Raw genomic sequence first — 22,996 nt, 5'->3', positions numbered from 1 at the left:
AGCTTTTTATGTGATCATTGTGGTCTAAAGTGCCTGATTTCGCAAGAGCTTTTTGAAAAACTTTGCACAACTATTTCAGTGTTTTGAGGCTTCTTAATTTCAATTACAATACATCAGCTTGTGATTTTATGATTTTTTTTTTAAATGTTTGAAGTGTTCTTTGTGACACATTGTAATTTGTGGTCACATTAAAGTATGTTGTTTTATTTAGTAACCTTTTAATTATTGAACATTTATGTTAGCAGTTGTGACTCCAATTCTCAATACATCAGTTCGTAATGAAGGCAGTCTGTTCTCTGCTTAAGTCCGACAGAAGCAAGAGAAGAAATTAGCACCTGTTGTCTGCTTTATAATGTCTGTGTCCTCAACAGAACTACACATTCTTTGTCTACCAAAACACAATTTAAGATTGCGGGCCAGACAGGATAAACACAATTAACTATGGTTCGGTTAGCCTTACTGACAGAAGAGCATTTTTGTTTCCAGGACTCTGAAAGTGTGCACTGATTTATGTATACACAAATGTATACACCATTGTACTTCTAATAAATCACTATATTGATGCACATAGGTGTTACGTTCGAGTCATCTTTGATTACTATTAATGGCTTGGACAAAATGCGACAACACCACTTTTGGTAGTAATCCAGCACCCTTAGTAAGTGGTTGGTGCACTGCATGAAATTAAAACCACGGTGGCCTCAATCATATGTTGTATTCAAAAGTGAAAACATAAAAGAAAATGGTGGGTAATGTAGAGGATAGTGAGGCCTTTTTATTTACAGAAGCTTCCCATGCGGGCCATTTGAGTGTTGATTTTGAAATAGTTCTGCAGGCAGGATGAATGAGATCTTTGTTGGTAAATGAGACGATGAAAAATGATCATCACACGTTGACAGAACGTATGCGGGCAATGTAAGTCATTGCAGGGACACATTTGAAATGGAACTGCACATTTTTGGAATTATGTCAATCATTCACAACCCTTAAGGTAAACAAGAACACACATGTTTTTTTTCTTTTTTATGCATTCTAACTCGTGAATAGACGTTAGAAAAAGTCAGCTAACAATGGAGCTAATGGGAGTCGCTCTATTCCGCCAATAAAGCTCACTAAAAAACATCCAAAATCTGCCTTCAACATTTTACATTCACACTGTAAGTATATATGTAATGTAGTCATAGACACATTCATAATAACATGCTCATTTTAGGCATACATCTGCGTATTCGTTTAATGGATGCATCACAACATGCTTACCCTTCAATAACAATGCTACAACTCACGGCAGACTTTGTAATCAACAGCAAAGACTACTTAGAAACAAATGATGATCCAGAACTTTATATTTTTGAGCCTGAATATAAGGAAGATGAGCTACCAGTTTTATAAGCGGTGTGCTAAACAGCTTAAGTGAAACCTTAAGCAACATGCAACAGTATTGCTAAGTGCTATCCAAAAAATACAAACTACGAACATAATAAAACAATCACTTACTGTAAAATGTCGGCCCTCACTGGCATGCAAACTGATAAGATGTTCATATCTTCTCGTTTAGATGAAGAATTAATCATAATCCTCACGCAGTTAGAAAAACAAAGATGCCGCAATTGAGCGTCTTTTCGTGTCTTTCTCACCATCTCCGGGTAAAAGTTGAATGTTAAAGTTGACCAACTTCTTGATTTATGGCCACATCCTTCTACTATACCAGTGAGAGACATTTACTTATAATCTAAAATTAACTTTCACCAACTCAGAGGCGATGCACCAGCTCACCGGATGAATATGTCAATAAAGCAGCATAAAAATGAGCGTTTATAATAAAATAACACTAATACTTGGTTAATATTTAGGTCACCAGATGTAAATGCAGTATTGTTGGCAGTTTTTGGATGGTTCATAGAGGGCTTTATGGGTGAAATAGTGTACGCCATTAGCTGCATTGTTAGCCAACTCGTACTTGCCGTATCTTATGCCTTAGAATGCATATGAAAAAAAAAAACATGTGTTCTTGGCTTACAATGGGGATTGCGAATGATAGGCAAAATTCTAAAAAAGTGCAAATCCCCTTTAGGTGTTGCTCAGTAATAACCACCTCCAATGGCAAACTGATAATGATTGGCAATGATTGAACATTATGCAGGAAAATTGCAGAGATTGAACAAATTATCAAAACCGCGCCAAATTAGCAGGGATTGGTTGAATTTGTATGTACTAGCCCTATTGCAACATTGCAAAATCCCAGAGGGTCTGAATAGAATGCTCTGTGCCTGATTAGGCTTCTCGGAACTGTAGAAAAGCCAGTAAGTTAGTAAGATTTAAAGCACTCCAATGGTTGTCTTTTGAATACTTTACTTGGTCTTACCTCTGCCCATCTACTGTGCACAGAGAGACAGCCCACAGATCTGGACTGAATTTGGAAAGTTGAGGGATGTAGTCTGCAACCTGAAAGACGCAATAATAAGGCAACTGAAACAAGAACCACAGCTACAGCTTGAAGTTTGTGGATCAAAAGAGAACATCCACTATAAAGACAAGAATGACAAACACAAAGTTTGTGGATCAAAAGATAACATCCACTATAAAGACAAGAATGACAAACACAAAGTTTGTGGATCAAAAGATAACATCCACTATAAAGACAAGAATGACAAACACCGTCAAAGTCGAGACCGAAATGAGGAGACAAGTTAGATCCTACAGTGTCTGTCTTAAACTAAATCAGCATTTTAAAAATAAACTCATTAATTTAAAATGTCTGCACCCTGATCTAAGGGGTTGGCATGAACAGACCAGGACTGCAGACATTTGTATGGCTCATTTTGATAAGATGACCCATATTTTGCCATGGAGCTAAATGCTCATGCACATGCAGAATAAAAAAATATATATATTAATGAGAAATGTACTGTACTTTAAAATTGCTATCACTAACCTGTAACGACTTCTAACTGGGTAATAACTATCAGACGGACATCAAAGATCCAGTTCATGAGATAAAGGGGTAATGGATTTAAGGACAAACCTGTCCTCCACTGAGATTTTTGGCACTCTCATAAAGCTCATCAATGTGGGAAGTGAAGGACTGGAAGTCTGGGATGACGAACTTCTTGCGGAAGGCCTGCGTGAGCAGGACAATGTTGTTCTGGACACACCTGATGTACAAACCACAAATAGCATGCTCAAACACAGCGATTGCATGCAACTGAGGAAAGTTTGTCAATCAGGTTTTCAACCCTGATTTACAACAAACTCCAAAGATGTGGTTGATGATGAAGCTTAATTATTAGCTCAACCACATCACCTGATGATGAATTAAAAACAACAAGCTGCATAAAACCATGCACATAACGTAATTATTCAAGGTTTTGGTAACATTTCAACATAAAAATGGTTATTGTATTAAAAAAATCAAAGTGTATTATTACTATAGAGAAAACTGCATTTGAAAAATAAATCCAAATGTTGAAGAGGGCAACCGAATGCAGCTCAACTGTAACGATTATATAGGATATAACGATATAAGGGCTGCAGTGATACATTTTTTAGTAGTCGAGTAATTTATCGATTAGTTTGTTCAATTAATCAAGTAATCGTAAAAAACATACTTAGTAACATCGATGCGTATTTTAGGGGGAAATAGTTAAAAATAAAAATGATTTGCTTGCCATACACTTCATTCCTTTCTTTTCAATAAATGCATATCATCAACAGTGAAATTGTACTTTCATCTGTGCAATAATAGAAATGAAAAACATTCTCTACTGTTTGCCGCCACGCAGATCCAGCACCCACACACCAGTGTGCTCATATTTTCGTTTCATATCACAGTTATTGTGACCAAAAGTATTAAAACCATCATGGAAATCTTTTAACAGAGTTGTATTTACAAATATAAAGAAATAAATAGACATACAATAATACAATCAAAATAAACATACAGTACAACTTTTCTAGGCAGAGGAAACATTACTGTTCTGGCTTATTATAAGTCATATTATTGTTATTTTAGTGTTTGAATATGTTTATATTCTTCCGTTTTAATTTATGAGCGTTTTTGAGTGTTTCTTTTAATGATAAATGGGTTGTACTTGTACTTGTATAGCGCTTTTCTACCTTCAAGGTACTCAAAGCGCTTTGACACTACTTCCACATTTACCCATTCACACACACATTCACACACTGATGGAGGGAGCTGCCATGCAAGGCGCTACCAGCACCCATCAGGAGCAAGGGTGAAGTGTCTTGCTCAGGACACAACGGACATGACGAGGTTGGTACTAGGTGGGGATTGAACCAGGGACCCTCGGGTCGCGCACGGCCACTCTTCCACTGCGCCACGCCGTCCCAAAACGATGGTTATACATCTGTTTTTTTTTATGTCACGCTGGTTCACTTTCTGTTGTAGGCAAGTCTATATATGGATCTTCACAGCTATCTCTCTGTCCTGACTGTGACAGCACAGCCGAAAGAGGTTAATGTGCACACTTTAATATCTTAGTTGCTAAGACAACAATGTGTTTTTTTCAAGTTTAGATTAAGGTGTAACATTTGTAATAGGGAACAACATTAAAGAAGCTGTATGCAGCTTGCTTTATTTAAAGTAAAAAAAAAAAAAAAAATATGACAAGAACTTAACAGGCTACCTTATGTTACAATTAGTGGTTTAACAGAACATATCTTTTTTTAAAGCGTCTATATTTTTTACAATTAAAAATTATACAAAATAAAAATTGCTTGTCTGCCAAAATAATTTGTCTGGCTTTCAGGCTGGTCACTCGCCACTATCTCGTCCACACGAACACAAAGGGAGCGAGTGTACTTGGACAAAACCAGTCCTAGAGAAGTATTGGACATTGTTGTTACATTCAATGCATTCAATGATAGCTAATGTTGGTAGTTAAATTTTGCTAAACCCGGTATCATCAGCTAACAACACAAAAAGCTACTAATGCGCGTGTTAGAGCCCACCAAGCATCAGCGCAAAGGTTGCACACAGCCCCTTTAATTATGTTTTTGTATTAATTTTAGCATTTAAGCTAACTAATGGTTAGCGCGGTAGTTTGCGTCTTCAGTAAATGACCAGTATCACCGGTTCATGAGTTTATCTAAGTGCAGTTGTATGACAATTTTAATTTAGAACAGTTATACTAACCGTTGGGAGTTTTACAGCGGTCTATCATTAATCATTGATACCCTTAATCGTTACATCTCTATCACAATATACTGCATAGAGTAATTACTGTATAAATGAGTGCATCAAAAACAAATGTTAAGGAACACAATTTGATGTTTAACGACGCATAAAATGATTTAGGTATGAATACTATAAACACTGATGAGTGTGTTGGATACAACAGTCACTGATATTATGATGGAACGCTTACACAAATACACTTTGAGTAACTGTCAAAGATTACTGTCTAAGATACCATGCACTGCTTTGTGTGTGAAACAGATTACTTTACTAAATCGATCTAACATAGTAAAATTATAATCTCAATATGTTTACTAAGTACCACATTAGATATATCTCTATAAAGCTATAGCTACAGTGTAAGGTAGTTAGGTTTGCCTCTCAACTCCTAAAAGTGTGACAACAAAAGGCTAAGATACTGTGATGGGCGAATAAGATAACCACAGGATGCAAGGCAACTCACTTCTTGAATAAGTGCTTATCCAGTGTAACGCCATCTGAGGTGTTCCTGAGGGTTTCTTTGAGTGTTTCCATGCATTCCTTTAGTCTGGGATCTCCTGTGCGAAGTCCTGTGGCTTTAAGTGCCTAAAATATTAAATTAACAAACATAAAAACATTGTGAATCTACTGCTGAGAAACATGGTAAAAAGCTCACTGACATGCATATGTTTGTTTACACAAATAAACGCAATATGATGGCTTTTAAAAATGTAAACACATTAGTAATAAATATAAAATTAAATACTTTAGTACATTTTTTGCATTTAAAAGTTTTCAGATTAACCAAATTGTAGATACAAATTATTTGAAAGCTTTTTAGATAACTGAAACACTTTGGTTTGGCAATCTGTATACTGTCAAATATAAGTGTGGAACACACAAAATCATGGTATTTATTATATGTTGCATTCTCAGGAGCAGAGATTCTTAACTTGTGGGTCGCAGTGGGCAGAAAAAATCCAAAATAATACAAATTTGGAGACAGTGGCTAAAAATGTATTGTTCATAAAATTTTCAAAAGCCTGTTTAATTTGAAATTAATTTAAAAAGTTAGGTGGGGAAACCACTAAGTTTCGTGGTGCAACTGGAAGGGGTGTAACTACCGGTATATGGAATAAATAATGCTATATAAAAGCCTAAGATTATAGTTTACATTTTGTAAATCTGTATTAGCTTCATGTTAAATATGTTACAATTTTATAAATAAACATTTTCATGATTGAAGAAATATTTTTAAATGCCGCTGCAAAGTAAGGAAAAGAGAGACTACACACACATTTTAGAATATTATTGGCATTGACCAAGGAATATTAGCGCAGGTCAGACAATGAGTGATAACTGATAAGATGTGAAGTACTTACTGTGAGAAATTTATGAGCAGGAATCTTTTCTTGACCTTCTGCAACAGTATAGAAGAGCAAATCCTCCAGGCTCGGCAGAATATCAGCATTCTTTCTCCTAGGTTGGATAAAGATATATGTTTGAGACAGATATTTGAAAAAATAGTCTGATTCTGATAAAGTAGTGTATTTACATACACATATTAACATATATACATATACAGACACACATGTATATATACACATACATACATACATGTATATACCGGTACATCCACATACAAATGTATATACATACACTAGGGTTGTCCCGATACCAATATTTTGGTACTAGTACCGATACCAAAATGTATTTTGATACTTTTCTAAATAAAGGGGACCACAAAACATTGCATTATTTGCTTTATTTTAACAAAATAAATGTTATGGTACATCAAACATATGTTTCTTATTGCAATTTTGTCCTGAAATAAAACAGCGAAAATACGAGACAACTTTTCTTTTATTAGTAAGTAAGCAAACAAATGCTCCTAACTTAGCTGCTGACGTATGCAGTAACATATTGTGTCATTTTCCATTCTATTATTTAGTCAAAATTATGAGGGACAAGTGGTACAAAATTAATTATTAATCTAATTGTTCTAATTGTTAACATGTTCTATGTACACTTATGTTAAAATGTAATAATCACTTATTCTTCTGTTGTTGGGATGCTTTACATTAGTTTTGAATGAGACCACAAATTTGGGTATTGATCCGATACCAAGTAAATACATGGTCATACTTTAAGTACTCATGTGTCCAGGGACGTATTTCCTGAGTTTCTAAACATAATATAAAAATTGTTTAAACTAAAAAAGATTGTGTGATGCTAAAAAAATATCGATGTAATTATAGTATTATCGACTAGATACGTTCCTGTACTCATTACATTGGATGTCAGGTGTAGATCCACCCATAGCGTTTGTTTACATTGTGACTCCGGTGAGCTATGGTGTGTAGTGAAGCATGTTTAGCTATTCCTCATCCTGCAGGGATGATACTTGTAAGAAACCTACTTTATTTGTCGGCATGGAGGCAAGGATTAGTGATTTAGATGGAGCTAAAACACTGCAGACTGCGGCTGGACATTAGTCGCTACCTAGCTAGCCATGTCTTAAAGCACCTCTTCCTGAGGGCGTTTCAGTGTTATTTATAGCTTCAACTTAATCATTAGTTTTTAAGCCAAAATGCGTCCATTCTCCCTTTTATGTCTACACACATGGTCTGCTTGTGAGTACTCCGTGATTGTGCATTGCCGAACATGCTCCTCTGCTTGTAAAACCAGCAATGTCACGACGACGTGCCGTCATGCCCATTAAAAAAGAGAGGGGGGCGGGGGACCGGTACTTTTTAGTACTGTATAGTACCTTCGAGGTCCTGACTTGGGGTGCGGCAGGGATGCATGCTCTTGCCCTTCCTGTTCATCCTCTGTATAGACTGGACCATGACACAAACAACAAGCAATAACCGAACCGGCATACAGTGGAGCCTGACCGAGCAGTTGGAAGACCTGGATTTTGCTGATGATTTAGCACTAGCACACACACACCAACATACGCAGGAGATATCATGCAAACTGGAAACAACAGCTGAAACAACAGAGTTTCATCAATGGCCTATGTTCCCTAGGGAATTGAAAGGCCTAAGTAAGTAAGTAAGTAAGTAAGTATAGTACTGAATATGGTTCACTACTATCGCGGTGCTATACAAGTACCCGTATACCGTACGACACTAATATACACATGTACATATACAAAATATATATATATATATATATATATATTAGGGCTGCAACAACTAATCGATTAAGAAAAAATAGTTGGCGATTAATTTAATTTAGTCATCGATTCGTTGGATCTATGCTATGCACATGCGCAGAGGCAATTTATTTATTTACTTTTTTTTATAAATATTTTTTATTTTTTTATAAACCTTTATTTATAAACGCAACATGTACAAACAGCTGAGAAACAATAATCAAAATAAGTATGGTGCCAGTATGCTGTTTTTTTTTTCAATAAAATACTGGAAAGGATAGAAATGTAGTTTGTCTCTTTTATCCGATTATTAATAGATTAATCGAAGTAATAATCGACAGATTAATCGATTATCAAATTAATCGTTAGTTGCAGCCCTAATATATATATATATATATATATATATATATATATATATATATATATATATATAATGTTCGCATGTTTTATATTCTAGTTTCTTCAAATAGCCACCCTTTGCTCTGATTACTGCTTTGCACACTCTTGGCATTCTCCTGATGAGTTTCACCTGAAATGATTTTTACTTCACAGGTGTGCCTTATCAGAGTTTATTAGTGGAATGTATTGCTTTATCAATGAGGTTGGGACCATCAGTTGTGTTGTGAATGAGAAGGTGTGTCCAAACTTTTGGCCTGTACTGTTTATAGAATAGTGATGCAGTAAATACAGACTTTACACAAACAGTTTAGTGGGACATGGCCTTGGTGTGTGTCACTGACATTGACTGACGTAGTACAGCAGTCCCAGATAAGAACTGTGTTGACAGTTTCACTATCACGAAACAGTGGCTCGAAGTGTCTTCAGTTCATGACTGTCAAACGACTAATATATATATATATATATATATATATATATATATATATATATACATACATACAGGTAAAAGCCAGTAAATTAGAATATTTTGAAAAACTTGATTTATTTCAGTAATTGCATTCAAAAGGTGTAACTTGTACATTATATTTATTCATTGCACACAGACTGATGCATTCAAATGTTTATTTCATTTAATTTTGATGATTTGAAGTGGCAACAAATTAAAATCCAAAATTCCGTGTGTCACAAAATTAGAATATTACTTAAGGCTAATACAAAAAAGGGATTTTTAGAAATGTTGGCCAACGGAAAAGTATGAAAATGAAAAATATGAGCATGTACAATACTCAATACTTGGTTGGAGCTCCTTTTGCCTCAATTACTGCGTTAATGCGGCGTGGCATGGAGTCGATGAGTTTCTGGCACTGCTCAGGTGTTATGAGAGCCCAGGTTGCTCTGATAGTGGCCTTCAACTCTTCTGCGTTTTTGGGTCTGGCATTCTGCATCTTCCTTTTCACAATACCCCACAGATTTTCTATGGGGCTAAGGTCAGGGGAGTTGGCGGGCCAATTTAGAACAGAAATACCATAGTCCGTAAACCAGGCACGGGTAGATTTTGCGCTGTGTGCAGGCGCCAAGTCCTGTTGGAACTTGAAATCTCCATCTCCATAGAGCAGGTCAGCAGCAGGAAGCATGAAGTGCTCTAAAACTTGCTGGTAGACGGCTGCGTTGACCCTGGATCTCAGGAAACAGAGTGGACCGACACCAGCAGATGACATGGCACCCCAAACCATCACTGATGGTGGAAACTTTACACTAGACTTCAGGCAACGTGGATCATGTGCCTCTCCTGTCTTCCTCCAGACTCTGGGACCTCGATTTCCAAAGGAAATGCAAAATTTGCATGGTTGGGTGATGGTTTGGGGTGCCATGTCATCTGCTGGTGTCGGTCCACTCTGTTTCCTGAGATCCAGGGTCAACTATTTTTATAATCGATTTTAATCGATTTAATCAATTAGTTGTTGCAATATATATATATATATATATATATATATATATATATATATATATATATATATGTATAGTCGACTGAGGACACTTTGATCCACTGCTTCATGATAGTGAAACTGTCAACACGATGCGTATCTGGGACTGCTGCACTATATCAGTCAATATCAATGACAAGGTGAACAGCCTCTGGCATGTTAGTACAAAACATGCCAGAACTCAACACCTATGTTGAGTTCTGGCAACATAGGTTGCCAGAACTCAACCTATGTTGACAAACAGTAACAAACAGTAACAGTTTGTTACTGTTTTGTTCATGCAGTAACAAACAGTCTGTTTGTTACTGCATCACTATTCTATACATCAGTGATTCTTAAACCTTTTGGAAATGATACCTTATTTTTAGATCCTACTGCCAATAAAAGAAGTTGTGGGCCAAAAATGGCCCTCAGGCCACTCTTTGGGCACCCGCTATTTGCAGCTATTATTTTTAGGTAGAGTTTTAGGTAGAAGTTCAACAGTAACAGTTTGAAGAGTGTGAATGATTACTCTATCTTTAGTAGATTAAGTCTTTCATTGGCTTAAGTGCAGCATTATTAGTTCCAACTTATAGCACTGGTCCTATTCTCAACTTAATGGTTACACAATTTTTAAATCAAACCATGATTTGATTGTAAAGTGCATCTTATTTGTGTATTTGATTGTTCTATCTATTGCATTTGCTTTAATGCATTTATTTCAATTGTTGAAATGTCAAAAGATAAGATATTTTTTTTATCTCATGTCGGTTACTGTATATTGACATACTTTATTTCTGTACATCCAGTTTTACAGTGATTTAAGTGAAAATTCTTAGGAAGGACCTCAACTGGAGTCTTTATTGACAACCTGTTATCCGTTTGCTAAGCCAGCAGGAAGAGCAAAATAATACTTCATTTGACGTTAGATGTTGTAAGTTGTTTTTGTTCTTTCCAACACACAAACTGTAAACACTTTGGGTATCAACCCATTTCATTTAAAGAAAAAGGGGTTTTATTTGACCTTGAAGAGATTTAAATTTCCACTTGTTTACAGGTAATTTACAACTGTTTGCATTCTCCAAAAGCTCGTACTGTATTTGAAATTAAAAAAAAACTAACTTTTAATATCGACCTGTATACTATATGTTGGTAAAAAAAGGAATGGTGTCTCCAATATTAAAAGAACATGATATCAAAGTCCAAACTGTCAACACAATAGAAGAACTCTCTGGTTTGATGGTGTAGTGGTATACTGTATCAGAATAAATTCCATGGATTCCTTTGTCCTAAGCTTTGCCTTGTTCACTGGGACACTTGGATTAATAAAGCCAACATCGTAGCATGTTCACACGCTGGTCATAACAGAGGCACAGTGATGGAACAAACCTAAATATGTTGGTTCAGATAAGGGGATATCATGGTTTGTAAAGCACTTTGAGGCACTTGTGATTAATGGCTACATAAATAAATTGTGATTGATTGATTGATGACAAAGATGTTGCTCCAATTATATTAACTATCTTCAGTTGTTTGACTTGAACTAAGAATAAGTCCCAACCACCGGCTTACACCTTTTAATAGTAAATACCCATGACTTAAAGGGTAACTGCACTTTTTTTTAATGTTGCTTATCATTCACAATCTCTATGCACAAACCCCGTTTCCATATGAGTTGGGAAATTGTGTTAGATGTAAATATAAACGGAATACAATGATTTACAAATCATTTTCAACCCATATGCAGTTGAATATGCTACAAAGACAACATATTTGATGTTCAAACTGATAAACTTTTTTTTTTTGCAAATAATCATTAACTTTAGAATTTGATGCCAGCAACACGTGACAAAGAAGTTGGGAAAGGTGGCAATAAATACTGATAAAGTTGAGGAATGCTCATCAAACACTTATTTGGAACATCCCACAGGTGAACAGGCAAATTGGGAACAGGTGGGTGCCATGATGGGGCGGCATAGCTCGGATGGTAGAGCGGCCGTGCCAGCAACTTGAGGGTTCCAGGTTCGATCCCCGCTTCCGCCATCCTAGTCACTGCTGTTGTGTCCTTGGGCTGCTCCCAGTGCCACCCACACTGGTTTGTAACTTAGATTGTAGCTGAGATAGGCTCCAGCGCCCCCCGCGACCCCAAAGGGAATAAGCTTTGAGTCAATAGAGAAAAGCGCTATATAAATATAATTCACTTCACTTCACTTCACCATGATTGGGTATAAAAGTAGATTCCATGAAATGCTCAGTCATTTACAAACAAGGATGGGGCGAGGGTCACCACTTTGTCAACAAATGTGTGAGCAAATTGTTGAACAGTTTAAGAAAAACCTTTTTCAACCAGCTATTGCAAGGAATTTAGGGATTTCACCATCTACGGTCCGTTATATCATCAAAGGGTTCAGAGAATCTGGAGAAATCACTGCACGTAAGCAGCTAAGCCCGTGACCTTCGATCCCTCAGGCTGTACTGCATCAACAAGCGACATCAGTGTGTAAAGGATATCACCACATGGGCTCAGGAACACTTCAGAAACCCACTGTCAGTACAGTTGGTCGCTACATCTGTAAGTGCAAGTTAAAACTCTCCTATGCAAGGCAACAACACCCAGAAACGCCGTTAGCTTCGCTGGGCCTGAGCTCATCTAAGATGGACTGATACAAAGTGGAAAAGTGTTCTGTGGTCTGACGAGTCCGCATTTCAAATTGTTTTTGGAAACTGTGGACGTCGTGTCCTGCGGACCAAAGAGGAAAAGAACCATCCGGATTGTTATAGGCGCAAAGTTGAAAAGCCAGCATCTGTGATGGTATGGGGGTGTATTAGTGCCCAAGACATTGGTAACTTACACATCTGTGAAGGCGCCATTAATGCTGAAAGGTACATACAAGTTTTGGAGCAACATATGTTGCCATCCAAGCAACGTTACCATGGACGCCCCTGCTTATTTCAGCAAGACAATGCCAAGCCCCGTGTTACATCAACGTGGCTTCGTAGTAAAAGAGTGCGGGTACTAGACTGGCCTGCCTGTAGTCCAGACCTGTCTCCCATTGAAAATGTGTGGCGTATTATGAAGCCTAAAATACCACAACGGAGACCCACGGACTGTTGAACAACTTAAGCTGTACATCAAGCAAGAATGGGAAAGAATTCCACATGAGAATCTTAAAAAATGTGTCTCCTCAGTTCCCAAACGCAGAGGCGATGTAGCAGCTCACTTTGTGAATAGCTGCATGACCTCGTTATCTTTCCGTGATCACGGCGCCACTTAAAGTAGTTCTTCTGCATTAGCGCTTATAAAAAAATGTCACTAATACTTGGTAAATATGCAGGTGAAGACATGTAAATAGAGGGTTTTATGTGCGCAATAGATGACTCCCACTAGCATTGTTGTTAGCCACATATGGTACTTGCCGTATATTACAAATTAGAATGTATAAAAAAAGAGAAAGACACATGTATTCTTGTCTTACATAGGGTTTGTGAATAATAGACACAAGGAAAAAGTGCAGTTCCCCTTAAAAAACACACAAAAAACTCAGAATAAATCAATAATTATCCCCACTATATGCCACGTCAGCATTTGAAATTCCAGAGTTCCATCTGTACTTGTTCTTGGAACACAGAGCAAACACTTCACAAATCGCCATCTGTACCTGTCCTGAACACATAGATACAATCCAAAGTAGCTGAAATGCAAGTTTTTTCAGGCATGTCTAACTCAAAGAGAGTGCTACATCTGTTTCTAAAAGTGTTTCCCCTACCATTATATCAGTGAAGACATTAGATAATAACACATTTTAGAGCTGTAGTTAAAAAAACACATACCGTGAAACCGTATGTGTGAATTGATTTAAGTGGACCCCGATTTAAACAAGTTGAAAAACTTATTCGGGTGTTACCATTTAGTGGTCAATTGTACGGAATATGTACTGAACTGTGCAATCTACTAATAAAAGTTTCAATCAATCAATAAAAAAAAACATAATATTTTTGCCTGAGGTTATCATACCATCAGGATCTCATAGCGAACCACGCCTAGTCTTACGTTTTACTTTGCTGAGGCTTCGATAAACTAACGCAATACTTTGCATCAAGAGTTCAAATCTTCATTTTATTGTACTTTCATGTATTAGTAGATTACTTAAAACAAGAAACAAAATCAATAACTAGATCAGGTTCAGTTTTAAACAAAGATATTGGTCTATGAACTTTGCAAAACAACAAGGTTTTGACCATCTGGATGTGCAATTTTGCCCTTCAACTCTGATAAGAGCTTCATTTTTAACTGTGAAATTGTGTGTTATCTCCTATGAAGTTAATGTGCATGGAGCTAATCGGGTGTTTTCAAGGAAACTTTGATGATGTCTTATCCCTTATACTTTATATTAGGGCTGGGAATCTTAGGGTTTGGTATCACAAGATACAATACCTGATACATGGCTGACGTTCACGATAATATTCTGACATGGCGATATTGTCATTATCAACATATTGCGCTTAATAACCTGCAATAATACATCCATGTGTATTTAGGGGTGAAAAAATATATATATACCGGTATATATATATTTTGCAGCATAATGTACCCAGACAAACATACATGTTTTATAACATTTTCTTTATGTGTCTGACAAAGAGTGACACTATTTTAAATTAATTCATAAAACAGGAAATCTTAAGTCTCTCAAGTAGATTCAATCTGAAACACTGTATGCTTGTAGCCTGTTATCTCCACCGCTAAGCTCATGTTTTTCCACTATTATCAGTCAGTGGCTCTTTAGTGGGGATAGGCAATATAGCAGCAGGCGGCAACAACGGTCATTCATAGTTGTGTGTTATCTCTTATGGAGTTAATGTAGATTGAGCTAATCAGGTAGTTTAAATGAAACTTTGATGATGCATTATCCCTTATACTATTAGGACTTGGACCACATAATACAATACCTGATAGATGGCTCACATTCTCACGATAATATCGTATCCTATCACGATATATTATTTGGTATTTAAATGGGTTATAAAAGTCCCTAGTTTGGCTGCTTACCGTATTTTCCGCACTATAAGGCGCACCTAAAAACCACAATTTTTCTCAAAAGCTGACAGTGCGCCTAATAACCCGGTGCGCTTTATTACGATTCATTTTCATAAAGTTTCGGTCTCGCAACTTCGGTAAACAGCCGCCATCTTTTTTCCCGGTAGAACAGGAAGCGCTTCTTCTTCTACGCAAGCAACCGCCAAGGAAAGCACCCGCCCCCATAGAACAGGAAGCGCTTCACCCGCCCCCGGAAGAAGAAGAAAAAACGCGCGGATATCACCGTACGTTTCATTTCCTGTTTACATCTGTAAAGACCACAAAATGGCTCCTACAAAGGACAAGGATCCGGTTCATAAAAAGACGCAATCTCTCCATCCGCACACGGATTACTACCGTATTTCACAGCAACTGATATTCCTGTGAACTGCACTGTGGAACGGGAGCACGTACGGTGAATATTCGCACCACAGAGAATGAGAAGTCATCCTTCACTGTGGTTCTAGCTTGCCATGCTAACTTCCACCCAGGGTGATATTCAAAAGGAAGACCTTGCCAAAAGAGACCTTTCCAGCCGGCGTCATCATAAAAGCTAACTCGAAGGGATGGATGGATGAAGAAAAGATGAGCGAGTGGTTAAGGGAAGTTTACGCGAAGAGGCCGGGTGGCTTTTTTCACACAGCTCCGAAGGCGAACACACCTTCACTAAGACGGGCAGATAGCGCCGGTCGACATACGCCAACATCTGCCAGTGGATCGTAAATGCCTGGGCAGATAGTTTCGGTCACAACTGTGGTCCGAGCTTTCCGGAAGGCAGGATTCACAGAACTGCTGCACAACAACAGCGACACTGAATCCGATGACTTCGACGAGGCGGAGCCGGCCATTTTTGGATCCCACGCTTGCGCAACTTTTCAATTCGGACACCGAAGACGAAGAATTCGAAGGATTTACGAATGAAGAATAACTTCAGAAGGTGAGCGCTATGTTTATTTTGTGTGTTGTGACATTAACGTTCGAGCAACATTATGTTACTATTGCTCTACACCATTTTGAATTTTACTATGTTTGTGATTGCACATTTGCGTACATTTTGGGACAGAGTTGTTAGAACGCTGGTTTTCAATATATTATTAAAGTTTGACTGAACTATCTGACTGTTTTTTTGACATTCACTTTAGCGCAGCGTTTTTTTGACATTCACTTTAGCGCAGCGTAGGCGCGGCCTTTAGTCCGGGGCGGCTTATTGGTGGACAAAATTATGAAATATGTAATTCATAGAAGGTGCGGCTAATAATCCGGTGCGCCTTATAGTGCGGAAAATACGGTATTAACAAATTGTATCATTTCCAGTTGTATCATTTTCTTAAAACCATTATTGATCTACTTGCTAAATTACTGGCACTCTACTAGCTTACTTTCAATTGTAACATGTCTCTAGCTACACTTCTTTTAAAAATGTAATAAGCACTTATTCTTCTATTGTTTAAATTACGAATGTGCTGATCAACCGGCCACCCGTCGGCATCAGCCAAATTTTGTGAAAAAGCATGTGACTGACCATTACCAATTAATAACTTTTAATGCCAATCACAAATGCAGATCCTCTCTGGCCAACAAGCTGCTAGCCCTAACTACTAATAATCACCTCCATTACAACAGATAAACTGCATTTTTTTTCATCATTATCAAGTATTATAGTCTCTGGAGGACGAGTCTAAACATCTTACACACGGAAGGAAAAACTAGGTGCAGGCATGATAATAGCTAAGCTAACCGCTAAGCCAATTTTAAACACCAAGAAATAAGTCCTTAGTTAAATTTTGAGAATGTAGATGGAACCACGTTACAACAGAAAGTAAGCAGTTAACTAAGTTATTAACAGTGAATTCATATGTTGTATAAACATAGCAGCAACTGTTGGTGTGTCAGCATTGTCACAGCCAGTGCACGACAAGTAAGAGGACAATCAGATCGATCCATAAATTGATAACAGAGAGCAAAACAAAACAAACGATAACATGGGGACAGGCCCTAAGTTTGAAGTATTGCCACTTTTGACAGGGCATGTTTGATAGCTTAACCATAATCATTCATTTTGAAGCTGAATCGCTTCGTGCACCCTCTTTTCTTTATTGATTGCCATTCTTCCTCTTGTGTCTCCGGACTGTTTCCGCCTGTATGTGCCGTGTGCGTGTGTTGATTCACTCAACTTGTGCATCAGCTGAGCACAGTATATTACCTTTTTTTAAATTCATTGGTACCGCAGTACTTTGTTAGTACCGGTATACTGTACAACCCAACGAGGACAGTCTCCAATTACACCGGAAAAATATGCTGTATTTGTTGCTAGCCTTTTTTAATAAAGAAAAAGTCACAAAAAGGATTGGAAACGTTTCTAGAAACCTGAAATAACTTTAAATGTATGAGTAACATTTTCTTTGGCCTTTTTAAAGAAAATATATGCATCATTGCTAATTATGCAAATCAAACTATGACGTCTTATTGACCCCGCCGTCACTAGTATATTTTGTCAATCTATGGGAAACCCTGTAACCTGTTGTATGTTGTAATATGCATATGTGCTTTGCTACCGAGTTTTTTTTCTCACTCCAAACTGGGCCCCCTATACCGCCATAGGACCCCAGTCTGAAATGTACCTTTTTGTTTCTTAAAGGGGAACATTATCACCAGACCTATGTAAGCGTCAATATATACCTTGATGTTGCAGAAAAAAAGACCATATATTTTTTTAACCGATTTCCGAACTCTAAATGGGTGAATTTTGGCGAATTAAACGCCTTTCTATTATTCGCTCTCGGAGCGATGACGTCACAAGGTGACGTCACATCGGGAAGCAATCCGCCATTTTCTCAAACACATTACAAACACCGAGTCAAATCAGCTCTGTTATTTTCCGTTTTTTCGACTGTTTTCCGTACCTTGGAGACATCATGCCTCGTCGGTGTGTTGTCGGAGGGTGTAACAACACGAACAGGGACGGATTTAAGTTGCACCAGTGGCCCAAAGATGCGAAAGTGGCAAGAAATTGGACGTTTGTTCCGCACACTTTACCGACGAAAGATATGCTACGACAGAGATGGCAAGAATGTGTGGATATCCTGCGACACTCAAAGCAGATGCATTTCCAACGATAAAGTCAAAGAAATCTGCCGCCAGACCCCCAGGAAAAGAGAGCGGATGAGGGTATGTCTACAGAATATATTAATTGATGAAAACTGGGCTGTCTGCACTCTCAAAGTGCATGTTGTTGCCAAATGTATTTCATATGCTGTAAACCTAGTTCATAGTTGTTAGTTTCCTTTAATGCCAAACAAACACATACCAATCGTTGGTTAGAAGGTGATCGCCAAATTCGTCCTCGCTTTCTCCCGTGTCGCTGGCTGTCGTGTCGTTTTCGTCGGTTTCGCTTGCATACGGTTCAAACCGATATGGCGCAATAGCTTCAGTTTCTTCTTCAATTTCGTTTTCGCTACCTGCCTCCACACTACAACCATCCGTTTCAATACATGCGTAATCTGTTGAATCGCTTAAGCCGCTGAAATCCGAGTTTGAATCCGAGCTAATGTTGCTATACCTTGCTGTTCTTTCCGCCATGTTTGCTTGTATCGGCATCACTATGTGACGTCACAGGAAAATGAACGGGTGTATATAACGATGGTTAAAATCAGGCACTTTGAAGCTTTTTTAGGGATATTGCATGATGGGTAAAATTTTGAAAAAAACTTCGAAAAATAAAAAAAGCCACTGGGAACTGATTTTTAATGGTTTTAACCCTTCTGAAATTGTGATAACGTTCCCCTTTAACACATCCAACCCCAGCGCCTACCATTTCCCCTCCTATTACGGGGCGCCGTAGTGGCGACTCATCACTGTTCCTGTTCTGTCTTAACCTGACTCTCGCCAGATCCTTGTAGTTCGCTGAGCTCCACACAAGGATCTGGGATCGAGGGCAATGAAAACTCCTTCAAGATAGCTAAAAAATAATGAACCAATCAGGATCGGCGGGCGGAATTTCATAGATGTGACGTAGCGCCGAAGCGACGGTTTGATTCAAACAACAATGGCGGCACGCAGCGAGGAGTCGTGTGCTGACTGTCGGGCTTGTCCCAGACAGTTTGGTCATTATCTCCCTGAGTGCTTTGTCCCCTCAGCTGTGGCTGATTGGCACCTGGTCACACCTGGTGTCAATCAGCCAGCTGCTATTTATACCTGCCCTGCCCTCCAGTCACTGCTGGATTATTGTCGCTTCTACCTGTTGATTGTCAATGTCATTCCTAAAAGTACCCCTGGGGGTACTTGAAGGTATGCCAAGGGGTACGTGAGATTTTTTTTAAATATTCTAAAAATAGCAACAATTCAAAAATCAATCATAAATATATTTATTGAATAATACTTAAACAAAATATGAATGTAAGTTCATAAACTCAGTGAAGCACAAGCTCAGGTTTGTCACTAAAATGTCTGTCAAAAAGAAGTGTGAAAAGAAATGCAACAATGCAATATTCAGTGTTGACAGCTAGATTGTTTGTGGACATGTTCCATAAATATTGATGTTAAAGATTTTTTTTTTGTGAAGAAATGTTTAGAATTAAGTTCATGAATCCAGATGGAGCTCTAATACAATCCCCAAAGAGGGCACTTTAAGTTGATGATTACTTCTATGTGTAGAAATCTTTATTTATAATTGAATCACTTGTTTATGTTTCAACAAGTTTTTAGTTATTTTCATATCTTTTTTTCCAAATAGTTCAAGAAAGACCACTACAAATGAGCAATATTTTGCACTGTTATACAATTTAATAAATCAGAAACTGATGACATAGTGCTGTATTTTACTTCTTTATCTTTTTTTTTCCAACCAAAAATGCTTTGCTCTGATTAGGGGGTACTTGAATTAAAAAAAAATTCACAGGGGGTACATTGCTGAAAAAAGGTTGAGAACCACTGACCTAGTATATACAATAATATAAACCAAGTCATTGTATTTCATTTAGGATTATTTCATAACTTCATTTAAATAAAAATATATTTTTTGTCTTTTTTAGATACAGTCAATAAATAATGTGAACATGTATCATAACATGGAAATCTAAGAGAACGTGTTGTGAATGAGGATGCTTGTGGACCTGGAATTTTTTTTTTTTTTTTACACATTTTTATTATTATTTTTTTAAACAGTTTTTCCAACGTATTCAATTTTAGACGCTTTCTCTTCTTAGTTATTATTTCTCCGGCTGTAGAAAATACCCTTTCACAGGGCACAGAGGAGGCGTCAGTGCGACACAGTTGGCGTATCGGTCACGTGACCAAAACAGCTCATGATGGGTCACGTGACTTTCTAAAACCGACACAGGGTTTCGCTCTATGAGCTCGACGCATGCGCCGATGCATCGGTGTTGCCGGACCCATCACTAGCTGTTACTGTTAGCTATTTGTCATTTGCTTTCTCCTAGCTCTTTTGTTTCGTGTTTTCTTGTTAGCCATTAGCTGTTTCCAGTTTTTTCTGTTTGCTGGTTCCTGTTTTCAGTTTTGGCTATTCATAGTTCCTGGTTTGTGTTTTTACTTTTATTTTACGAACATTAAATCATGTTTTCCTGGACAAAGCCTGCCATCTCTGCATCTTGGGGTTTGTCACCAGCAACACACTCTGACACTGACATTTAGTGATGGGTTGATGAGGCTTCATGAAGCGTTTCGACACATTGCAAAACTGTATTGATACTGTGTCGATACTGTGTCACTAAACACTGACATCTGCTGGACATTAAAAATCCCTACAGGCAACCTATGGACCGACTCAACTGACACTGATTTTATGACCTAGTATATACAATAATATAAACCAAGTCATTGTATTTCATTTAGGATTATTTCATAACTTCATTTAAATAAAAATATTTTTTTAATCTTTTTTAGATACAGGCAATAAATAATGTGAACATGTATCATAACATGGAAATCTAAGAGAACGTGTTGTGAATGAGGACGCTTGTGGACCTGGAAATTATTTATTTTTTTTACACATTTTTATTTTAAAAAAAAACAGTTTTTCCAACGTATTCAATTTTAGACGCTTTTTCTTCTTAGTTATTATTTCTCAGGCTGTAGAAAAGACCCGCTCACAGGGCACAGAGGAGGCGTCAGTGCGACACAGTTTGCGTATCGGTCACGTGACCAAAACAGCTCATGATCGGTCACGTGACTTTCTAAAAGCGGTACGCGCACCGACACAGGGTTTGCATCGGTGTTGCCGGACCCATCACTACTGACATTGATTCTGCTATTGCAACTGTTTTGTCGAATCTATTGAATATAATTATTTAAAAGATGAACAGAGAACAGTTTTGAAGGCATTTATTATCTTTTCGCTCTGTCGTTATCCAATATGTCGGCTGTTCTGTTTTGGATCTCCCAGCGTCGCTCTCATCAGCGTCACGGGTTGATTTCGATGTGAGTGGTTGAAGTAGCACGTCATTCAAGATAACGGACAGTGATTTTTTTTTTTGCAAGGCCCCGCCTTCTGAAATACATCTCCTATTGAGAGGTCCCAGATCCTTGTGTGGAGCTCAGCAAACTACAAGGATCTGGCGGGAGTCAGGTTAGGGAAAACCCTGTACACTATTGTTAAATTTGGTTTCTTTTTGACTGAAATCACAAGCAACAAATTAGAAATACAAAATTACTCAATGACCTTGACATTTTTCAATGTAAAAATGACAATGATTCTTAGTATTCTTACATTTCAGTTTCATTTTGACTGAAATTATTAGCAACAAATAAATAATACAAAATTATTCAATGACCTTGACATGTAAAGAATTACACGATTGTTGTTGCAAGAAACGTATCTTATTTAAATGCGTTTGTTCAGTGCTTGTATTTTCACAACCCTAAGACAAGTTAAACCGGTGCATAGTTTGGATTCCTAGTTTCCCCTTTAGCCTACATTTAGTTGCATTCCATAGTTCCAGAACAAGCATACTAATCAACCAAGAGGAACACGACTCTACTTTAACGCAGTGTGCTAAGAGGTCAAACCTGTCCATTTTCTGCTAACCACGTCATAGCTAGATAACATCCTGCCATCTTACTCCTCAAACAGCACTTACTTGTTGGCGGCTTCTTCACTGACGACGCCATCCTTCTTCGTCACTTCGTCCGCTTTTAACTCTCCTTCGGCTTTCGCGCAGTACGGACGGAAATGAGCCGCGCGGTATGATGTGCGCAGTGTGCGGCCATGGAGGAGAATCTGCTGGGTAGATCTGCAGTCCACGGAGGCGGCACCGAAGCAGCGGTGGCGGGTCGCTAACCACCAGCAGTTCGTCTGTCTGGAGCTGGCCGAGGGACGCTTTAGGTTGGCTTTAAGCAACTCCTGAAGCAATGTGGAAAACCTCAAATGGAACATCTCAATCCTGTCTGGCTAGGAGAGACCCAATATTAGCTTCAAATATATATCCTGTGGCGTGGAAAGGGATGAAAAAGGCTCACGTTAAACGTCTGAGGAAATGACTCATGTACGGCGCCTCCTCCATATAAATACAGGCGCACGTTCACGCCCCCTCCACTCCTATTGGTTTAAAGCTCATGACGTCAGACATGACGCTACTGCATGCCGGAAAAGAAAAAGAGCAGGGCGGTTATGAACATATATTACAGTTGAACCATACTTTACAGCATCTGTCGTTTCATCCTGGAAAATATTGATGACAAATGTGTGCTTTTTTTAAAGATGTGCT

General features: G+C 38.0%; 1 protein-coding gene across 2 annotated transcripts in view; it reads right to left on the bottom strand.

The window, feature by feature from the left end:
• Positions 1–22,781, bottom strand: part of LOC133574159 (glutaminase kidney isoform, mitochondrial-like) — a 73,012-nt gene extending 50,231 nt beyond the window's left edge. For both annotated transcript variants that reach the window (XM_061926239.2, XM_061926240.2), the window contains exons 1-5: positions 22,370–22,781; positions 6,559–6,655; positions 5,661–5,782; positions 3,026–3,155; positions 2,366–2,445 (exon numbers count right to left, since the gene is read on the bottom strand). In XM_061926239.2, coding sequence (XP_061782223.1) covers positions 2,366–2,445; positions 3,026–3,155; positions 5,661–5,782; positions 6,559–6,655; positions 22,370–22,665 — 725 coding nt within the window. In that variant the 5' untranslated portion in view covers positions 22,666–22,781. The remainder of the gene's footprint in view (positions 1–2,365; positions 2,446–3,025; positions 3,156–5,660; positions 5,783–6,558; positions 6,656–22,369) is intronic.
• Between the last annotated feature and the right edge of the window lie 215 nt (positions 22,782–22,996).

This window comes from Nerophis lumbriciformis, linkage group LG31 (genome assembly GCF_033978685.3).
Source record: "Nerophis lumbriciformis linkage group LG31, RoL_Nlum_v2.1, whole genome shotgun sequence".
Lineage (NCBI taxonomy): Eukaryota > Metazoa > Chordata > Actinopteri > Syngnathiformes > Syngnathidae > Nerophis > Nerophis lumbriciformis.
Note: the sequence above shows the minus strand (reverse complement) of the source record. Positions and strands in the feature narration are given on the sequence as shown.